The 21012-nt window shown below is 48.3% G+C and overlaps 1 protein-coding gene across 4 annotated transcripts in view; it reads right to left on the bottom strand.

The window, feature by feature from the left end:
* The window catches only part of SLC25A22 (solute carrier family 25 member 22), a 100649-nt gene that overhangs the window by 29051 nt on the left and 50586 nt on the right, over positions 1 to 21012 (bottom strand). For all 4 annotated transcript variants that reach the window (XM_019519787.1, XM_019519788.1, XM_019519789.1 and 1 more), the window contains exons 2-4: positions 10965 to 11099; positions 7435 to 7560; positions 2546 to 2601 (exon numbers count right to left, since the gene is read on the bottom strand). In XM_019519787.1, the coding sequence (XP_019375332.1) occupies positions 2546 to 2601; positions 7435 to 7560; positions 10965 to 10984 (202 nt within the window). In that variant the 5' untranslated portion in view covers positions 10985 to 11099. The remainder of the gene's footprint in view (positions 1 to 2545; positions 2602 to 7434; positions 7561 to 10964; positions 11100 to 21012) is intronic.

Here is a 21012-nt window from a genome sequence, read left to right as displayed (position 1 = left end):
GCTGTGCTGGGATGCATTTTACAAGCCACTGAGTGGCATGAATTCACACCTGGCCTAACACTACTCCCATAGAATAAAACAAGCTCAAACCAATATGACCGGGTACAGGAACTCCACTGAGTGACACAGGGCTCCTGGTCTTCTCCAATTAAATAACCCCCCCCCCCCATTTTCAGTTAAAAAAAAAAAATCGAATTCAAACCAATGTGGCAAGACAGAACCAATATGTGCTGGGCAACTAGAAGTGTGGAGGTGGGGGTAGCAGAGAAACAGAGAGGGGTGCTGCTTACCACCCACACACACCTCTCTCAAGGTGACCTGGGAAAGAAGAAAACAGAATAAATAGAAAAATAACTGCCAAAATTATTAATGGGAGAGATTAAGACCTGAAACACTCTGGCTGGCCCAAGCTGCCAAGAATAGCTTTAGCAGGTATTGTGTGAGCCAAGGGAGAGCGTGGAGGGTATTATTAGCAGAGGCCACAGGAGGCTGCCCAGTTTGCTGGAGCACTATTGTAATGCTTTGCTATAAAGACAGTTTGGCAAAGGGACAGCATCCTGCTCTACATCCAGAGAGCAGGGTGGGATGTGCTCATTCACCATGTTTGTTTCTCAGCACTGAAGAGCTCATCCGAGTGCCTGTTCTGTGAATACTAGCACCAACTCCCCCAGCCTCCGGACAGACAAAAGTAGAACTGTGTACTACTTTATTACAACTAGGGGCAGTTAGAGAAACCAAGATCAATGGACTCTGGAAAAGGCCAGAGGTAGCAGGATTGCCTTGTAACAGGTCAGACAGTTACTTGGGACAGTCACCACACCCCGTTGTCTTGCAAAGTACCACAAGGTGACATGGAAACTCCTCCTTATTGAAATGCAGTCTGATGCCCTCTTATCCCCTACCTGCAACTGGTAAACAGAGGCAGTTCAACAAGTGACTTGTCCAAGGTCATTCAGGAAGATACAGCAACCACAGTGCAACCCACGCACTGGTATCATGGCATTTCTCCTCTATGCATCGACTTGGCTGGGTTGAAGGATTCTTTAGGTCTGGAAACGAAGCTGCCTGTTAGAAGGACTGCTTCGCCCCAAACTCCTGTTCTTCTCTCATGTTTTCCGGAACAGCAGCAAACTTCTTTTAAAGCAGAATCGGATGCAATGAGCTGGATAATTGTGGACTGGCTCCTCCTGGGCTGGATCCATGGGGTGGGTTGTCTCAGCCAGATGGCAGTGTGCATCTGGAGGCACGTGGCAGTGTGTGGGTGGGTGGATTTGCTTGGCACAGCTTACCCCTGTTGGAAGCTTCTGCAGGGAGTGGAGAGCAGCCTGAAGTTGAATTCACCCCCAAGTAGAGGCCAAGCTGACTCCCCACACTGAACCAGCCACATCCTCAGCCCCAGAGCCCCCAGCAGAGTACAAGACTGCAGCCACTTTGTAACACTGCTACCTCCTCACTTCCACCCAGTGAGCTTTCTACCGGCCAGTGCCAACAGCAGCTAATCTGCACTTGACCTGGGGTTTAAATCTAGGCCAGTTCATTTTTTTGTGGTATTATTGTTTATGATGGCTTTCTGCAAGGGCCCTTTTTTTTTTTTTTTTTTCCTTAATTCTTCTAGGAAATGCAGCTTCAGTGCTTCTGCCTCCAGTAAGATCTGAAATTGCTATTCGTTGCAATTTCCCCAAGGACAAAACCACCACAAAAACTCAGCCTACGGAGAAGTGAGCATCACCGACCTCAGAATGTTTCTTTAGGATCAGATCTGCCAGGGTTCTTCCAGGTTATTTGCTTCCCTGTCTAGGGACTGCTCTGAAAAACAACCAATGTAACCAGCCAGTCCATAGCAAGAATCAGCCCCGCCTCCTGTTCCTCCCATCGGGACTTGGACCGGAGACTGGCTGTTTTCAGCAGCCAATCTATTATCCTCATTACATCAAGCCATAGTATCCCTGTTTCCCTGGTAACCTAACAAAGCCCTGGCAAGATAGAGCACCCCTACAAGCAGCCAGGCTCAATGATATCTATATTCCCACTTAAACCTGGAGCAAGGATTCATTTAATCAAGCGATTAGAGTGCTCCTTTTTTATCTGTATCAGTGAACAAATACCACAATCAATGCTATATAAACACCTCAGAGAGAAAGATTTGCACACACTTGCAATTATACACACAGCCACCAATGAATTGGATTCCAAGTCTAAGTTAAACTAGTCAATCCCTATTAAAGGCAGAGACATTATTCCAGATTTTCCACCACTGGAAGATGAACATTTGGTCCTCTCACGTGCATACACATATCCCTAATTACCTGTAGATTTCAGGAAGGTCATGGGGCATCTCTATCTCTATCAAAAAGTAAGATGGTAGCCTGTATCCACTAAGTTACTGTAAGGATGAGTAGCCTATGGAATTGGTTGCCACCAGAAATCCTAGGTCCAAGACATAAATGGGACAGAGGGAAAGATGGTGGGAGGGAGGAGTGGATAGAAGATTGGGGGTCTGGAAGCCAAGCTGGGAGACTGTCAGAAGCCATGCTCCAACTCTTACCTCTATACATGCCGAAGTAACCTTCTGACCGGATTGTCTTAATGAGACAGTCAGACCTGCAACAAAGAGATATACGTAATCTCCAAGAGCTCAAAAGGTGGTGGTGCTGAGAGAAGAGCAAACACAAAAACTTGATTTTCATTTTTAGGTTGTTAGCAAAACTCAGAGTAGAGAAGGGAACAGCATGAGCCACTGAATCTGGGTCATTGTTAGGGCTTCCATAGCTCTACTGTACCTGGTTCACAGTGACTTTGAAGCAGTGACTCACCTTGTGCACAGAAAGTCAGTTTTCTAAACCAGAGGGAGACAGGAGCCTAAAATACAACACACGAGATGCTCTAATGACCACTGCTGCTTGAGGAAAGGAAATAGAGCTCACTTTTAAACCTCAATGGTTTGCACAGTGCTAACTGTGTTCTATCACTTTAAAAGACTTAATTTCCTGTACTTTTAGAATAGTTTAACAAATGGAAAGTTACCTACGGCCCAGTCTAAGCCTCACTTAAAACAGCGAGAGACTGCTGTGGTCTTCAATGGGCTTGGCCTCAGGTCCTTACACATGCATCAACAGCTTCAGCTGAAGTACTGAAGTCAATGGGTGTCTGGCAGCTTGCTTGAATAGGCACCAAGTAGATATCAGGGAACTGAAAAGTGCCACCCCTTAGTGTAATCTTACGTCATCAAACCAGCCTCAAGGAGTGCGTGGAGCATGTACAAAACATTCATATGTGCACATGCACATGTATTCACATATGTCTAGAAAGTAGCTATATTCCCAGTCCAGAGAAGGGAGCACAGGAAGCCAATGCACATTTTACTGCCAGGGTTGAATTAAATTAGACTGTGCAAGTAGGATGCATGTTGACTAAGGGCTGCTCCTTGGCTTAACAAAAGGGACTGGTGCTTGCGCATCAGCAATGGGAGGGGGAAGGATAGAGAAGGGAAGGGGAGACAAAGTGTGCTGTATGTGTGTATGCACATCTACATGTGTATACACATGTGCAGTTCATTGGGAAAGAGCACTGTTAAGTACCAGTAGTACTAAAGGACATGTAGCTTATTAAACCAAGCATAAGCCTCAGAGAAGCCCAGTAACTGTAGGCAGTGGGTCCCAAACGGTGTTCTGCAAGACTATACTATGGGGTCTACTGCTAGTCCATGGATTGCATTGAGCACCCCTTCTCATTTAAAAGTTTGATAAGGTGCAAGAGGTTTCAGAGATATTTAGATAAATGACAGTGATCATTTCAGGATGGGAGCTGCTGATTTAAGGAGATCTTAATCTCTTCCTCTCGGCGGAGGTGTCGAGGAACCAAACAAGAACAAAGACAGATTCTCCTCAGACACGAAGGCACTTGCATGACACACCACAGCCTACTGTCTCTCCCAACAAAGTGAGGAAAAAGGAGCCATAGCTAATTAAAATAATGAGGAACAATAGGTCCTAGTGTACAGTAGCATCAAAAACACAGATCTCTTCAGCTTTCAGAAGCCACTGAAGCCAAGGGGCTTTTGCTTTTAAAAATACATCAACTAACCAGTCCGCTTCAAAGTCCTCACTCAAGCAGCAGCTCTTGCGATTCAAAGAGAAGGCAAGGCAACAGGCAACAAGGTAGCCACAGCTTTAAGGCTAGTCAAATGAATTTGGTAGGAGTCCATGTACTAGTTTCCAATTGAAAGTTCAGGGCTCAGTTCAGAGCATGGGTGCTCAACACTTTGAGCAAATCACTTTTTGTAACATGTTAAAGTACCCAAAAGTACTGGTCACTTAAAAGGTTAGGGCTCTGTCCTGCAGTCTACACACAGAAGACTTGCTAGTGGTAGCAACCTTTTAATGTCTTTAAAGCATTCTTGTCCTGGCCTGTTTGCACTGGACAGAGGGCTGACAGGTGTCATCTCTTAGTGGGATAACTGAGCACGAGACAGACCTCTCCCTTTCTGATCCTCATATTCAGGGGCTTTCCAGTTCAATCTTGAAAAAGCCTTCCTTTGACCTTGATGCTCCCCTGGCTGTTCAAATCTCAGTCAGATGCCAACAGTGTTGCAAAGCCTTATTTTAATATGTAAATGTTACCTATTCCTTTGCTAAGAGCCAGAGGTGCTGTCTGAAAAGAGATTGCAGGAATAAACTAACCAGCAGCTCCTCCTCATTCCTTACGTGACCGGTCACGCAACTGGCCACACTTCCATACTGTCTTGGTGTGGGGCCGTAGTAGACAACCAGACACAATAACAGCCTTCTTCCCTCAAAATCTGTCCCTTCTTAGAACCAGCCTGTTGTGTGTGCTGAAGGGTCAGGATGCACCAGGTCATACATAGCATCTTACGTGCCACAGGACCATCCAGAGGTGCTATATGCAGTTCTGCTGCCTGGCATACACCAGCAGGCAGGTCGGGGAGAAACAAACTGTGGCAGAGACCAGCCTTCCCAGACTGTTGTGCACAAATGGATTCCGTTTACAAGGCACAAAACAAGCCACAGGGTGAGACACAAAGCCACTGCCTGCAATGTGCCTAGACAGACAAACCAGACAAGCCAGAGAGAGCTCTGTGAGCACCCAGGAAACAGCAATCCATTGGATCAGGCCAGGGAATGGAAAACTATGTTATGTGGTTGCCGGATCAGGTGGACACGACAGCACCACAGCTGATGCCCACTCCGCATAGGCAACACCTTTCTCCTTTTGAAGCCATTTAAAATTACACCTGTCCATAGCCCTAGGGTGATGGCTGGGTCCTTGGATCAAGCCAATGACATCACTTGATATCTAAGAGCAAAGGCTGTTCAGGATTGGCTGGGCAAGGCAGTCTGCCTCCAGCCCAAGCTGATAGTACCTGTAACACAAGTTGCTCAGAACCTCCTTTAAGTATGGCTGCAAGGGCAGAAAACTGCTCACAGAAAGGGAGGAAGAGAGACAGGTGAAAGAAACCTGAGCTTCACAGTTTAGTCCCCAGGTTCAGACCCCTTGTGCTCACTGCTAACAATGTCTCCTGGGCTGGTTGATGCAATGTTTCAAGTGCAATTGTAAATGTCAACCATCAGCCTCCCCTGGCAACTAGTGTGTCTTCAAAGAGGCCTCTTTCAACTGCCTCCCAGCAGCCTGCAGCAAGGAGTAGGCAGAGCATGGTTTCCCAAGCCCTCTGTTTCCTCAAGTCATATCCTCTTAATGATACTCACCTTCTCATATGGACAAGTGTAGAAGATGTCAATAAAGCATTACCTTTTTCTCTTTTCTGTCTGCCTTTCTGTAATTTAAGGGTAATTATAACTTCTAAATATCTTGGGTACTGGCACAAGTGACTTTTGTTGCACGACTGGCCCCCTGAACATGCTCTGCAGCCATGCCCCAACAGAAATGCACAGCTGCAGACAGCCTTACAAGTGGCTAATCGCATGACAAATTAACTCTCAGGTAATGAAGGATCAGATGAAGGTGCTCCAAAGTGGAGTGCCTTAAGAAACTTTTGTTAGTCCCTGTGCGGGATCAGGGCTGGGCTGATGCATTTCAGCCCCATCCCAAGGGCTGTCTGCAGGAAGGGAGGGGGAATGCACTGAGGGCTGGGGTTTGCCCAGCCTGAGCTGGAGCAGGGACAGGTGGATTGGAGCCCCCCCAGCCCCCTCTCCCTCCACTTCAGGCTAGGCAAACCCCACACAGCATTGTGCTCCCCCTCCCTCCCTGCAGACAGCACCAGAGTTGTGGGGGGGAGCGGAGGTGGAGGGGCGCTAGAGTAGAGGGGCTGCAGGCAAGATGCTCCTTCACTGGATCAGCTCTGAAGTGGAGCATGATCTGTCCCCCTGCCCTCCCCCCTTTCTGTAAAGTGACATGAGTTAGAGTGAGGAGCTGTACTGCATGTCTGTCAGTGCCCCTTGTTAACTCGGGTGTGATCCACACTCCCCTGAAGACACTGGAAAAATTTCCACTGTCTTTGAATCAGGCCCTACAAATGGCATTTTCACCAAGGTACAGGTCATTTTGCTATCCTTCTCTGTATGATCAACTGAACACGAGAGGACCCATCTTACCCTTACAGCATGCAAGCCTGCTTTCCATTAAAATAGCAGCACAGGTGTGGCCAGTGACATCTTGGGGGAAAACACAAAAATTAAATAACCTCCCCCCCCGGGAATTTAAATACCTGCTATCCTTCTGGGAGCCACACAGATATTATCCAGGGACAGTACTGCACAGTTGCAACACTTTTTAGGCAAAGGTTTTGAAGTCATTAGTTGCAAAGCAATACCCACAGCATTAGATGGTAGGAGGCATAGCTGTGCTAATGGCAGAATGTTAAGATCTGCACTTTTCCTGGTCTGGAATTAAAGTCTACAAGATAGGTTGCACTTTTATTAACAGTTAGTATTACCTGAGCACTGGACAGGTCCCAACCAAGATCATGGTTTAACTGTGCTGTATGGACTCACATTACAGCAAGGGTTATCTAGGAGAAGGCTCAGAAGCTAGCCAGAAAAGCTGCATTGCCTACCCATATATTACAGATGGAAACCCAAGAGAGAGACTATCAAGTAACATTAGTACACTGAGCCTGTAGCAGAGCACTGAACTGAATGAGGAGGAGTCTCAGTCCAGTGCCTTCAGCATGGAGCCATCCTTCTCTTCTGCACTGGTGCAAGACAATACACCATTCATGAGCATGCAAACATTAATCCAGTGCAAGACCCAAGCAGTAACACCCTGGCCTGCTGGCTTTCAGTCAGGACTCCTGCTGCAGCTCCTTTGGAGCCTCTCTCTCTAAAAGCATTTAACTCCTATAAATGGTGGTATTGCCTTAAGGGAGTGGAGGTGAGAAGGATGCAAGGATCCCAGCCCATCCAGGTCAGGAGTCCTGTTTTGACCCACCATTGTGGGCTTTGGCCCGGCAGTACTTACATGCTGGTGTACATCCGCTGGCCATTCTGCTGGTTCTGTAGGCGCGTTTTTGCCAAATCAATGGGAAACACACAGGTGACCCCGATGAGCCCAGCTATCCCTCCATTGATCAGCTTGGCAGGTAAACTGCAAGGAATAAGCAAGAGACAGGTCTCTGCAATGGGAATTTAAGTCAAAGAGGGGACGAGAACCTGGAACAGAAAGCTGGACCCTGAGAACACAAGCACCCTGTGCCCTGAGGCAGGAATATCCATGCAAGGCACTCAAGAGCTTCTGCCAGGTATACCATTTATCCCAGTTCTACAGATGGGAAAACTAAGACAGAATCACCGGTCCAGCAATGGATTAAAACCAAAAAAAAACCCAAAAACAAAAAATGGTAAACCCCAGACCCTTCAGCCACAGTTCCATAGTCTTATCAACCCTTCAAACCCCAAAGAAAAAAACCCTCTACACTTTTGATTGAGGTACCTGTCATTACCACTTATTTCATCACTGGCCTTGTCAGTAAGGTATTAGGCTGGGATTTTGGAGACCTGCGTTCAGTTTCCCAGTCTGTGCCAGACTCCCTGTGGGACCCTGGGCAAGCCACTTAATCTGTGTACCTTAGTTTGTCATGGGTAAAATGCAGACGGATCACTCGCACTCGCTTTTTTTTGTCCCTCTTGTCTATTTTGACTGCCTCTCACTATACATGTACCACAGTGAGCACACTGAGGCCTCAGTCTCTGTTATGGGCAAATAAAAGATATAATAATTCCAACAGTTGTCAGGCAGGTATACCCCCATCTTTGAGAAAGTGGGGAAACCTAGTTGTATCATGAAATTTGGTTGCCACCAGCAGGTAAAGAGAAGCCTGAATGGACCTTGCAACTCCAAAGCCATTCCCTCTGTCTCTCAGCCCCTTCCTCTTCCCCTCGTCTCTGCAGGGACCACCTCTTAGGATTGGCTTCCTCAACTAAGGGGCCCAGGCTGGGGAGCTCCCACCATGGCTCTGTCCTTGGAGCTCCTGACTAGTCAGCAGGTGGCACTGTTTCACAAACGGCAGCAGGGCTCAGAGACGTGGACAGAAGCACTGTTCCAAGCTAAGGTGCTGGCAGGGTAGGTTGCTGGTGTGATACAAGGTGAGCAGACAGGCCGACTGTTCTATTAACACCTCCTACACTGAGAAGCCTTCCAGAGTACTATCTATAATGGATGTGGCAGAAGCGATCGAGTTACTGGCACAGCAAGAAGATCTGTGCCTCGGTTCAGGTTATGAAGGCTCAGGGGTATAGGACAGGGAGTAGGCCTCCAGGAAACAGAAAGCGAACGGCACTTCCTCCTTAATACACAACACTGTGGCCCAGGCACCAGTGCTATTGTGCAAAAGATAAAAAGGGAACAAATGGTAAAGGTCTGGGATGGCTGAGAGGGAGGGAGTATACAATCTGCTGGGCTGGCAGGGAGCCTGAGGCAGTATACAATCTGCAAGAGGCCTGCAGAAAGCTTCTTCCCGTGCCTGTTAGGCTGTGGGAGATAGTTGTTCAATATGCCCAGTGCACATGGATTTCAACAGATCAGATCCCTTCAGAAGCAACAGTGAGGGGGAGAACATGTTTACAAACTTGCATGGGTAAATATTTCTGGAAGACTCTGTCGAACTGCCCCCCTGAAATGATACCATCAACCCAACTTGCAAATGGGAAAACTGATGCACAGAGCCCAAGTGCAGCTTCACAGCAAAGATGAGCTTGAAATTAAGACAGGTGATCCCAGCCCTGCCACCAATTTTCTTGGGTGGTACTGGCAATTTACTTAGCCTCTTTAACTTACATTTCTATTGCTACATGGGATAACTGTCCCTTTCTCTCATCCTTCATCTGATCTATTTAGACTACTTACACTGTAAACTCTTCTAGACAGGCATTGTCTCTTACCAGATGTGTGTACACTACTTACCATTTACAGTCCTCCATTGTGCTATAGCAATACAAACAAAGAAAAATACTTTGCCAAAATATGTGCAGCAAGTGCACAGCACAGGTAGGAACAGGCTCTGCTCTTCTGCTGCCCAGGCTTGACTGTTAGGTCTCCAGGAATTCTTCTTTCCTTGCTCTATACCCAGCCAGTAGGCTAAAAAGGCATCCTGGATAGCAACGCATTATCCCTCTGCCTCAAATCTCAGCCTCCTGCCCTGCCTGCACCCTCTAGCTGTTCAGCTACGGATGGGTTTATGGTACACAGGTGCCCGATATTAGTCTTTCACTCTGTTATGGTCATCAGGCATATACAGCTATCAGACCTTTCAAGGGTGAATCTGGGCATGCACTTCACAGAACACACACCGAGCTCCTGACACTCATGACAAATGTTTTTCAGGGCACAAGTGTACTAGAACAGGGGTGTCAAATTTACCCTGGGCTGGATCTGAACTGAAGGGCTCCCATCAGGGTTGATCTGTGGGGCCAGCAGCGCTTACAACAGGTCCAGGGGCTGTTGGGCAAGCAAGGACTGTAACTGCACAGACCCTACTTGGCCTCCTGCTACTGATTGTTAAAATCCATTAGGGCCCATGGACATGGCCCCATTGCCAACTCCCTCAACTCCTGATAGCCCAGCTGGCAGAATCCAGCACACAGGCCACACATTTTATGTCACTGTATTGGAGTGTCTTCTAGTTGCTGTATGCTCAGTTTAGGAGCCATGGTTTTTCCTTGTTGGAAAAGAGCCCAACCAACAAGCCCCAGTAAGGGCAGCCAGTTTCTCACCAGCATCAAACACAGCCAAATCCCCAAACCCTTTGTCACAAGATAACATTCATCCTCTGACCTCACTGCTCCCTGAGGTCAGCAGTCGTGCATTAATAAAGGGGTTTGACATTGGAACCATAGCATAGCTTGGGAACCAGACAGGAGATGCCTCTATTCTGGATCAACCCTGAACAGTAAGCAAATCATGAACCCTGGCTGAGCTAGCAGAAATCAAACTCACAGACAGAGCTCTGCTAAACCCCTGCAGCCAAGTTCCTGGAAAGGTTTGTAGTATAAGCCACAGGAGTCAGAAACACTTTCCAAGACAAAAATTCAGCCATGAGGCCACCAGGTGCAAGGTCTGTCAGATACCAGCTGTGCACTCCAATTGTGCTGGTCATCCTAGACAGGATTGGCAGTGCTGGGGTACCAACGTCCCCAAAATTACACAAGGCCCGCCTCAGTGAGAGGGTGCAAGATAGCTACATACTGGAAGAGCTCCTCCAAGGACTTCGATACGTGGACAAACAGGAAGGCACCTAAATGCGCCTCTAAAAGGTGCAGAAGCAAGGAGATGGGAAGTGCAGGGTAAAAGATAGAAATAACAGCAGAGGGACACTAGACAGGAGACAAGGAGGAGAGGCTGGACAGAGCAGGTGAGAAGGGAACAGAGAAGGATTTAGAGTGTTTAAGGGTATAAGTCACCATCTCATCTACATTGCTATGTACCACACAGCGCATCCTCCCATCCAGTCACTCCAGACTGGGAGGGGGCACACAGGAGCAGAACTTTTTTACCTGATCTGTTTATCAGCCATTTAATTCAGACTTGATCCTGTTAAAAATCGACTTGTTCCTTCAGAATGAATGTGCCTTCACTGCTTTCTTTTTCAGTCACCGCCTCAATCCTAACAAAGGTTGGCTTTGGTTTTCCTGAGAAGAAACACAAATAAAAAATAATAATTTAAAAAAAATGAAAAGGACATCATAGGAGATGAGACTGAGAACAAGGAAATGCGATACCCAAAGCCTGAACCATAGCAGGGATGGGTCCAGTGTATGCCAGGGCCTACCCCATCCCTGATTAAAGTGAGCCTGGCCTATTATAGAGCAGCCATCTCACACTAGGGTGTGGGATCATGTTTTGTGCCCATAAAGCTAGTTTGCTGCAGGTCAGTGATTCAGTCATAGGGACTGCTCACAAACTATAGGCAGGACCTGTTTACTCAGAGAGGAAGGAAGGCGAGTCACTCTCCTTTTTCACTCTTATTTTGAAGGCACAAGTTTCCCAAGTGATTTCCTTTCTGCCACATGCAGAAGAAAAAAAAAGTCACAAGACTAAAGAATCATCACATCTGCCCACCCACCATATGGCTTTGAGAGGGCTGCCAAGGGCACCAAGCTGTAGCAACGCAGGAGGAATGGAGGGCAGTGAAACTAAGCCAGCACCCTGCACAGCTTAATGGGACAGCAATATATTTGGCAGCTGCATTTTCACACCCTTTGGTTACCCAGACCTGGAAGAGACCTCCTGGCTCATCAGTTGCAGCCCCTTGCTACTGCAGGTGACCATGTCGTAGGACCCCTTTCACAAACTGACCCAACTCCACCTTGAAACCAATCAGATGTATTCAAGTTTCCAGCCTACATTTATCCATGGCCAATTTTAGCCCCATCCATTCTAGTGCCCATTATGTTCTTAAGCTTAAATAGCTCTTCTCTCTCCTCTCGGTTCACCCTTCCCACCCTCAAATGCATTTAGGAAGGGCAAATCACATCTCAGCAAAATGAAAGCTGAAGTCAAGCTCCTTTAACCTCCTCCCATAAGTCAGGATGAACTGGGAAATGGACAGCTTTGCAGCCCTTCTTCTGCACCTATTCCAGCTTGAACTGGTCTCCCTTGAATTGGATGGCCAGATGGCATGCAGTAAGGGTGTCAAAGATCCAGTCTGCTAAACCCTATTATTCTGCCTATAGTGTTACCTCTGGGTCTCAGGCTGGACCTACACACCACATCCTCCCTGTAGGGCCAGTTCATGCATCAGATTTAGCCCACAGACCAGCCCGGCACCCCTCATCTGGCACACAGAGCCAAAGCAGTTTGATATTCCTGGTATACAGTATCCCAGAGGTCTCAGAAGTATCTCATGCCATGGCATGCATGTCTCCCTGGCTCTGCTAGAAATGCCTCACACAACACATCCTTGTGTCACACATTTGCCCTTTTCTATATTCTAAGCCCATTGACAGTTCAGTCATTCCCTCCCAAGCATAAAAGTCTTGTCCTTCCCAACTTAGCCCCTTTGCTAAGCAGGCAGAGAGCTTTTCAAGTCTGGCACCCAAAAGCTAGTGGTCACTTCTGATATGTTTGGATCCAGTTGCTTGTTCATGAGTTATGAACTAGAGCCATGGCTAATTTTGCATGCAATCCGAGACCCCAGTCAGTATGGGCCAGCCACTCAACAGCCATGGTGCACCAACTGTGGCATCTTCTGGACCAATGGCTGACCCAGATGGCCTCAGGTCCTAATACTATTATTTTGCTATACAAGAAAGCTTCACTGACCAGATCTACATAACCAGGTTAGTTGTGCCTCTCCCCTCCCAGCTCCACTGTGCAGCAGGGCATCCCAGAGTGCATTGCCAAAAACGCAGGTCATCAAAGGACTCTACCCCTGCTGAGGCCTTATGGGAGAGAAATTTTTCTAAAATGCACGGACATAAACACAACAAGGCACAAACACAACATGGTGGGGATAAATGAACAAAGAAGGGATACCAGGTTGAGGAAAGAGTTAATGCACATCCACCACAACTACATTTGTTGCAAGCAGGTCAGATGAGACTCTGAAGCTGGTTAAGAAAATCCACAAGTAAATACGTAATTTAAGATGGGACTTAAGGCTGGAAACCAAATGAGAAAGATCCAACAATACTCCAGCTGGGACAGCAGAACACTTGCATGAGCAGTCAAAGCAACAAGCTCCATTCAAATCCCCATAACACCAGATAAAAGTAAGTACTAGATACAGACCCTGAGGAATGCCAGTTTCTTTTTACTTGCAGAACAGGGGTAGCACAGGAGACAGCAGCATGTACACACACCAGTGAGGTACCCCGGCCCCCATCTCATTATTCACACTGGCTTCAGGGACTCCTTTTGAACAAAATATTAGTGCACCTAGTGTTGCACGGGAAGTTGCAGAGCTGGCATTGTGCTTTACCCCAGCACTCCCAAGAGTATTAAACCAAAAAACAACAACAAAAATCCCACCCCCCTCCCATAGTCTTAATTTCTCACTTCATTCTATTGCTCCATGAGAGCAGATGGTACCTGGTTGCCATCTGGTAACTCAGTGCCTCTCAGCTGCCTCACTTCAGTTGCTTGGTGAGTGGCAATGCAAAAATATTTAGAGAAAAAAAGCCACTTGCCCTCTGGCTTGGCAATGAGATAATATTGATCCTGGGCCCTCCAACTGGATTCTTCAACCCACACTGAAAAGTTGGATGTTCCATAAGGTGATGCAGAAGGCTAACAGCTTTTTATTTCAGGGTACAGCAGGGTGACAAACAGTGTTCACAATAAACGAGGGGCACATACAACTGCAGAGAGCTACAGTACAAAGCAGCACTGTGCAGGATCCCACACACTGCTCTGCTAAGGTGGCTCACCTGCCTCTTTCCTCTATTTGTACAAAAGGAATGAGGTGAGATGTACACGTTGCTTGGGCAGACAGATCCAATACAGTCACAGAAACTGAGGAAGGACACAGTGTATCATCTGCATAGCCATGTACGTGGGCTACGTTGGGCTCATGGGTGGGTCCAGGATTTAGAAAAGTGGGTGGGACATGGGAGAAAGTGGAAGAGCCAGCAGGGAGCAAGACCAGGAAGAGAGAATGCATCTACTGTCGTCACTGTTTTTTGCCAAGCCCATCACAGCCCACAGCTACAGCCCCTGGGTTGGTGCAGGATACCCAATAGGACTGAGCAGGGGCAGGAAAGAGGGATCTATTCACTGCTGCCAGTGTCCCTGGCTGAGCCCAGCTCCCTGCACAGCCACTCCCTATAGCTGGAGCCCCCAGGTTGAGAGGAGACCCCAAGGGGACCCATTCACCACTGTACTTTGATGAACCAGGCATGGGGGAGCCCCAGAGCTGCTCCTGCCCCACTTCAGCTGTGGGCTGCAGGAAGCACCTGCACAGGTGTTGGGTGCAACCAGGGACAGGAGCAGGGGTGGGCAAGTCCCTCTTCACTGCTCTCTGGCCCACCCCCTCCCCATGTCCCTTGCTGCCCCAGAGACTTTGACCATGCCTTAAACCCCAACTCGTCATAGCCCTGCTGGCTCTCCCACCCTCCCCTGTGTCCCACGCTGGCCAGGACCAGCGGGAGAAAGAGGGAAACTCACCCCACTCTGCCCAAAGAACAGAAATAGCCCTCTATAGCTGGCACTGAGTCAGAGAGAGCCTGGGGGAATCATGCTAACTCCCTCACAGCCACCCCCCATGCCTCCTCCACCCGCACGCTACCCCATGAAGAGCCAGGACTGTTCTCCCTACACTGGCAGTAAGAATCAAAGGGGGTGCAACCGCACCACTGCACCTGCCCTGGATCCACCCCTGCCTGGGCCTCCAGATACATTTTCGCTGGTCATCCTAAACTCAGACACTGAGAGAGACCGGCACACTGACCCACAGAGAAATGAGAGTCCTAGTTCACTCTCACCCTCACCTTACTGGCCTGCATCCGATTTGTGGCCCCCTCTTCCACCAGTCTCTTCCTCAAAAGGAGTTAGTGAATGGCAGATGGGAATACTTCAGAATCTCAGACAGACAAAGGTACAGACATGCCTGGACAATTGTCTAGCTAAAGAGCAGTTCATTTCAGTTTAACTTAAACCTGATTTCTAATCAACCTAACCCAAAATAAGAGCATCCACACACAATGGGGTTTGCAGAGTCCTCTCTAGCATTAAACTGCTAGAGCTCTCACATACACAAGCCCCATACCATGAAGACTCACTTATTACCAGGGTTCCTGGTTTTCTCCGATATAAAAAACCCCCAATTTTCAGATTTAAAAAAAGTCACCCAAAATCCACATTTTTCCATGTTTAAAATGAAACAATAGATATGTTTCATTTAAAACATGGAAAAAATGCAGATTCTGGGTTACTTTTTTTCATCCGAAAATTGGGTGGGGTTTTAACATCAGAGAAGGATTTAAAGGATCTCTGCTTATTACAGTGACACTGAATTAAAAGTTTGTTCAGAGAGGCAGGAGCACTTGCAGGCTACAGTCTGCTTTGTCTGATGCAACAAATGGGCTAGCAGACAGCAAGGGTACTACATGGAAAGAAATAAAGTCATTTAAATACCACGAATAGTAGGGAAAGGAGGAAGAAGAGGGATCTCCATTGAGCAAGGCGATTACTGATGGTGCAAGACTGGCAAACACCATACAGAGAGTTCTCCTCCTGCTTGGTTTCCTGACACACAGGCATTAGGCTTGCAAGCTTTCTTTTACGGAGAGCAGGGATTTTCCACAAGCCCCAGTCCCACATCTGATGCATGCTGGTGTGCCACGGCACATTCTGGACAAGCCCAGCATACGCTGGGAAAGAGCGCATCATGGAAGACATGGTAAATATTTACTGATCTGCCCAACAGGGAGAAACACACAAGACAGGTCACCACATGGTTACTGATCTCCAGCATACTGAGGAAGACATGAGGACACTCCTGAGGGTAGAGCACAGGACTGGATTCAGGAAGCCTGGGTTGACATATTATTGAGCAGAGCTGGGAAATATAGCCTCACTGCAGCTCCACTTCCTTGGAGTGGGACTGAGGAGACCTCCTTTTAGGGCTGTACAAAACTTCGGTGGCCATTTAGTTTCAGAGATGCTACTGAAACACCAAATCCAAAACAAAATGAAAGGCTCTGAAACATCTCCAAAACAAAACAGAACCATCCAAAACGTTTTGGAGGTAGGCTTGTGGGAAAACAGGAGTGACCTGTGCCAGCTGCAATGGGAAGGGTGCGGGCTGGGGTGCTGTGCCGGGGCCCCCGGGAAGACCCCATCACAGCCTCCCAGCCCGCTCCTGGGGGGCAGGGAGCAGCAAGAGTCACGTCCCGCCCCCCGCCTTCACTGGCAGTTCCCGATGCAGCTGGCGCCAGGAGCCACTGGTGCCAGCTGCAATGGCAGGGCTGCAGGCTCAGGGGCTGTGCTGGGGTCTTCCCTATGGAGCTCAGCCCAGTGGCAGGAAAGCCAGTGGAGGAGCCACTCGGTGCAGAGCCCTGGCCAGTGGCTCTCCTCCAGCTCCCGCCGCCAGGCTCAGCTCCGTGGAGCTGGTGGACCTGCTCAGAGTGCAGCCTGGCAGCAGGAGGCAGGGAGAGCCAGGGCTGCGCTCCAAGTGGCTCCTCCAGCCCCAAAGAGATCACCCTGCTCTCCCAGCACTGCCACAGAGTGCCAGGGAGAGCCTGGTGCCGTCCCTGATGCAGCCCCTTGAGCAGCGGATGCCACCTGCCTGCAGCCACTGGGCTGCGCCACACCAGGGGGTTCAGGGCATGATGCAGCCCAGCGTCTGCAGGCAAGTAGCATCCACTGCTCCTGGGGCTGCAGCAGGTGTGGCACCGGGCTCTTCCTAGGCAGGCCGCAGTGATGGAAGGAGAGACTGCTGCCACCCCAAAATTCACTGTAGCCCCCCCAGCCCTCCCACCACTGACACCAAGCATGGGCCTCCCAGGAGGTGCGGGCCCCCAGATCTGTGCACAGGATGACAGGAGGCTGCCGCTACTGCCTGGAGTCGGAGGCAGCAGCAATCTGTCTGGCGCTTGGCGCAGGCTGCACCCAGCACTGGCCCCAGGTAGCACCAGCAGCCTCCTGTCATTCTGCACACAGATCTGGGGGCCCGCACCCTCAGAAGGAGTCCAGCACATCCCTGCAGCCTTCCTGGGGGGTGCAGGCCCCCAGATCTGAGCACGGGATGACAGCAGGCTGCCAACAAGTGATACGAGGTTTGCTTTCAACTGTTTGAGGTGCAGTTTCACAAAAAACCCTGCACCTATCTCCTTGAACTTTGGCAGGCTTCATGCCCTCAGAAGGGGCTAGCATCCCTACAAGTTTCACCAAAATCAGGCATGAAATGACAAAGTTATAGGCTTTAAGTGGTTTCCCATTATAGCCTATGGCTGAATCAGTGAAACAGCAGCGAAACTCCAGAACAGATGCGGGCAAAACGAAAAGGGACAGTGATCCAAAACAAATCACTGTACCTCTGAAATACCAAATCTAAAACTGAAACAAAACATAGCTGTTTCGCACAGGCCTACCTCCTCTGCCAGTGGCCTGGCACATAGCCGTGGGCAGGTCCACCACCTCAGTTCCTCCCACCCCCATCTTTAGAGAGAAGGAAGGATTTCTCCATCTTTGGTGGAGTGCTTGGAAATCTACAGTTGAAAAGTGCTGTATAAGATAGACAAGGTTCTTTGGGTAAATCTGATATCTTTTATTAAACTAACTCAAATAGTTGGAAAAATTCTTCTTTGCAAGCTTTTGGGTACAAACACCCTTTGCCAGGCTGAGGAAGTGTCTGCAGCCTGTGTGTGGTCTTCCTGGATGGAATGAATAGTAAAGAAGCCATATGGTATGCATGCAAGAAAGCCAGTCAGTGAAGATGTAAATTGAGGTGTCAGTGTTTACCCAAAGAGCCTTGTCTGCCTATGTGCTTAGACCAACACGGATACAACCTTACCCCTGTATGAGACAGAGACATCCAATTCTGCAATTGCATAACACCCTGGAGCGCCACGAGATCCTTTAAGTGTGCTGTCGGGTGCCAAGCAATATTAACTGTTTGGTGTGCAAACACCTACACGATCCAAAAGATAAGCCCAGAGATTTCAAACAGGAATTCACAGTGTCAAAATCATTCTGACCTGCTGTGGTCTGCCTGGGTTCTTTGCAACAAAAGAATTGCTCATTTATTTTTCTCTAACCAAAAACAAAAAGCAAAAAAACCCAAAACAAACCAGGGAGCTAAAAGCTGGCTTTTTCCGAGGTGTTCCTTGATTCTAAAGAGGTTGAGAATCACTGATCTAATTAGATAAGAGGAGGGAAAAAGGAAATAGCAGGTCTAAGGCAGACACTATCCATTTCTCACTAACATCTTAGCATAGTGGAGTTGAGTGTTGCCAAGTCTTGCAGGAAAAGAAAAAAGGTGGCACTGCCTTTAAAAACAAGCCCAAAACAAGCCCAACCCATTGAAAAGATAGGGGATTGCAGGTGTTTATCAACCCATGACTCAAAAAATTAAAGTGACTCTTAAAAAAACAAGCCCAATTCCGCTTGTTACAGCAGACTTGGCAACACTGGTGGAGTTCTGCACCTCCTAAGTTTTCATAGCCAAGGGGAGATTCTCCCAGCAGGTGGGTTTGAGCATTCAAGTGCAGCATTAAAGCAGGCTTATTCCACCTTTGTTTGTGAAAATGACTTCAGCAGATGCCCAATTGCAGAGCAGCCCAATGCCAATTTAAATGCTGCTTGTGTGCTTTGCCATAGTCTCCTGAAGCCCATCATGTTGTTAATGCTATAAAAAGACACTTCAAGCACCCCTGTCTAGGAAGATCTGAGTTGGGCCAGATTCCAGCCCCCATAGAAACAGGAGGGTGATTAATTCTCTCTTGCATTCTGGGAACAGGAGGAACCAAAGGGTGAGGAGGTTACTGAACATTTCCCATAGCCTTAAAAACCTTCATAAGAATGGAGACAAAGAAGACTGCGCAGAGACCAAGGTGTATACTGCAGTGCTTTTATAACCTGAACAATGCAAAGAGAACAGGAAAGTTATGTGAAATTGTGATGCAGTTTCCAAGCTAGGGTATAAAAGTGGCATGAAAACGTCTGGTAATCCCATACCTCAAGGTTCTGCGGGTTGATAGCTGGGGCCAGCAGGCACACACATGAACATGTATGCATGCACACCCCCCCATACACCCCCTTTCCCCCCACCCTGAAGTGGTTTTGGTTTTCTGAGTTGCACTGATGCTCTAGCCATCACTTAGAAAACCCAAAGGTTCCTCACTAGAGGGTCTTGTTTTTCTGCTCAGGGGTCACACCAGGCACCAAATTTAGGGCTAGGAAGGAATCTTTCCCCTCAGTCAGATGGGCATGGACCATGGGGATTTTGTCTTCCTCTGTAGCATGAGGCATGGTCCTTTTCCTAGGATTTCTGGACTATCTATTGACCAACTACTTCCCTGCTGTTGCAGTGACAAGGCCTTGGCAGGAGCCTCATTGTCCTCATTTCCACTGATAGCGTGGGCTAGGGTGTTTCAAGCTTCATATCCAGAATAGGTGCTTGCATGACCTCTGGGGGGAGTCTATTCCAGGCCCCCCAGGGGTGGTGCAAGCACCTACTCTGGATACTTTTAAAACACAGAACAAAAAAACTAAAACAAACAACCTCCCCCCCCACACACACACACTTGGATGCCTAATTTGCTGGGATCATTTGACCCCCTGCTGACTTCCTGACCCTTGGGCAAGGGGCTGGATCCAATGATCTTGTGAGGTCCTTTCCAGCCCTAATGTCTATGAAATCTTGCAGTTGTGAGAGAGGATTTGAAGCAGTGATTTGATTTGGGTGGCGGGCAGGGCACTCCTTGGATTACCAGTGCTTGGGAATGCAGAGCACTGGACTCAATGGTCCAGAAGGCTCCTTCCAGTTCCATGTTCTGAGAGAAGAAGTTGCCAAGCAGCTGCATAATGTTAGTAGTGATTCAGAGCCCCTGACTCCAGATTTGTCATGGTGGCCCCATGCATTCACAGGAAACTCCTATTGAGCAGCTGGGCCAATACTGCAGCATGACAACCAATGCCAGGGCAGGTGCACATATTTGTCTAAAAGGCTTCATGCAGACACCCAGAACATGAGAGCCAGGAAACCCCAGTCCTGCTGAGACCAGGGACTCTGGGATCCTGTTACACTTTCCTACAACCCAGGTAACAAAGGGATGATGAGAAGAACCGGCAGCACAGAAATGCAGGAAGTGAGAACCTTTGCAAACTTCCTGCCCTGTAACATCCATAGGCAGGCCTCAACCAGGACAAATGGCCTTCAGCAAAAACAGGTGTTATTTCCTGGGGGGGAGGTGGGGGGCAGCTTCCTAGGAGCAGCAGCAGCCAATCAGCTCTGAATACAGGCAGTTCCAGAAAAAAATCTTACAAGCCATACCTAATTAAGGGACAGAACTGTGCAGGGAATGAATTATGTGGTATTAATTCCTGCCTTGCAAGCTCTTAACACAGCTAGGCATGGATTAGTGCCCCATTATTCACACCCTGGTATGTCCCATTTACATTTATTAAAAATGATGGAGGAGATCAGTCTTAGAACAGCAGGCACATCATTCATTGGGTGAGGAAGCTCCCGTAGTGCTAGGTTGGGAATCCTCAAGAAGGACAATGGGACAATATAGTAAAGGAATGGTTTATTGCATTACAGCCAGCACTCTGCAGTTTACAGAGTCACTCCATTTCACCTGCCTCTTGCATCAGGACAAGGTTAATGCTGTATGTTTGACATCCCCGATCTAGAGCAGTGGTAATCCCATGCAGAATCATCCCCACAGTGCCAGGCCCACCCTGCAGGACCCTCCCTCTGCTCTCCATCAAGGCAGGGCAGGGTAGTCATGACAGCTGAGCAGCCCTGAGCTGGAGCACAGGTAGGCCAGTTCTGGAGTATCACATTTCCAAGGGAATGCTTTTCCAGAAGCAGCTAGATCTATCCTCACAGGCATTCTGGCAGCCCCTGTCCACACTGGGATTTCAGGCACCAACATA

This window comes from Gavialis gangeticus, unplaced genomic scaffold (genome assembly GCF_001723915.1).
Source record: "Gavialis gangeticus isolate Ggan-Ray unplaced genomic scaffold, GavGan_comp1, whole genome shotgun sequence".
NCBI classification, from domain to species: domain Eukaryota; kingdom Metazoa; phylum Chordata; order Crocodylia; family Gavialidae; genus Gavialis; species Gavialis gangeticus.
Note: the sequence above shows the minus strand (reverse complement) of the source record. Positions and strands in the feature narration are given on the sequence as shown.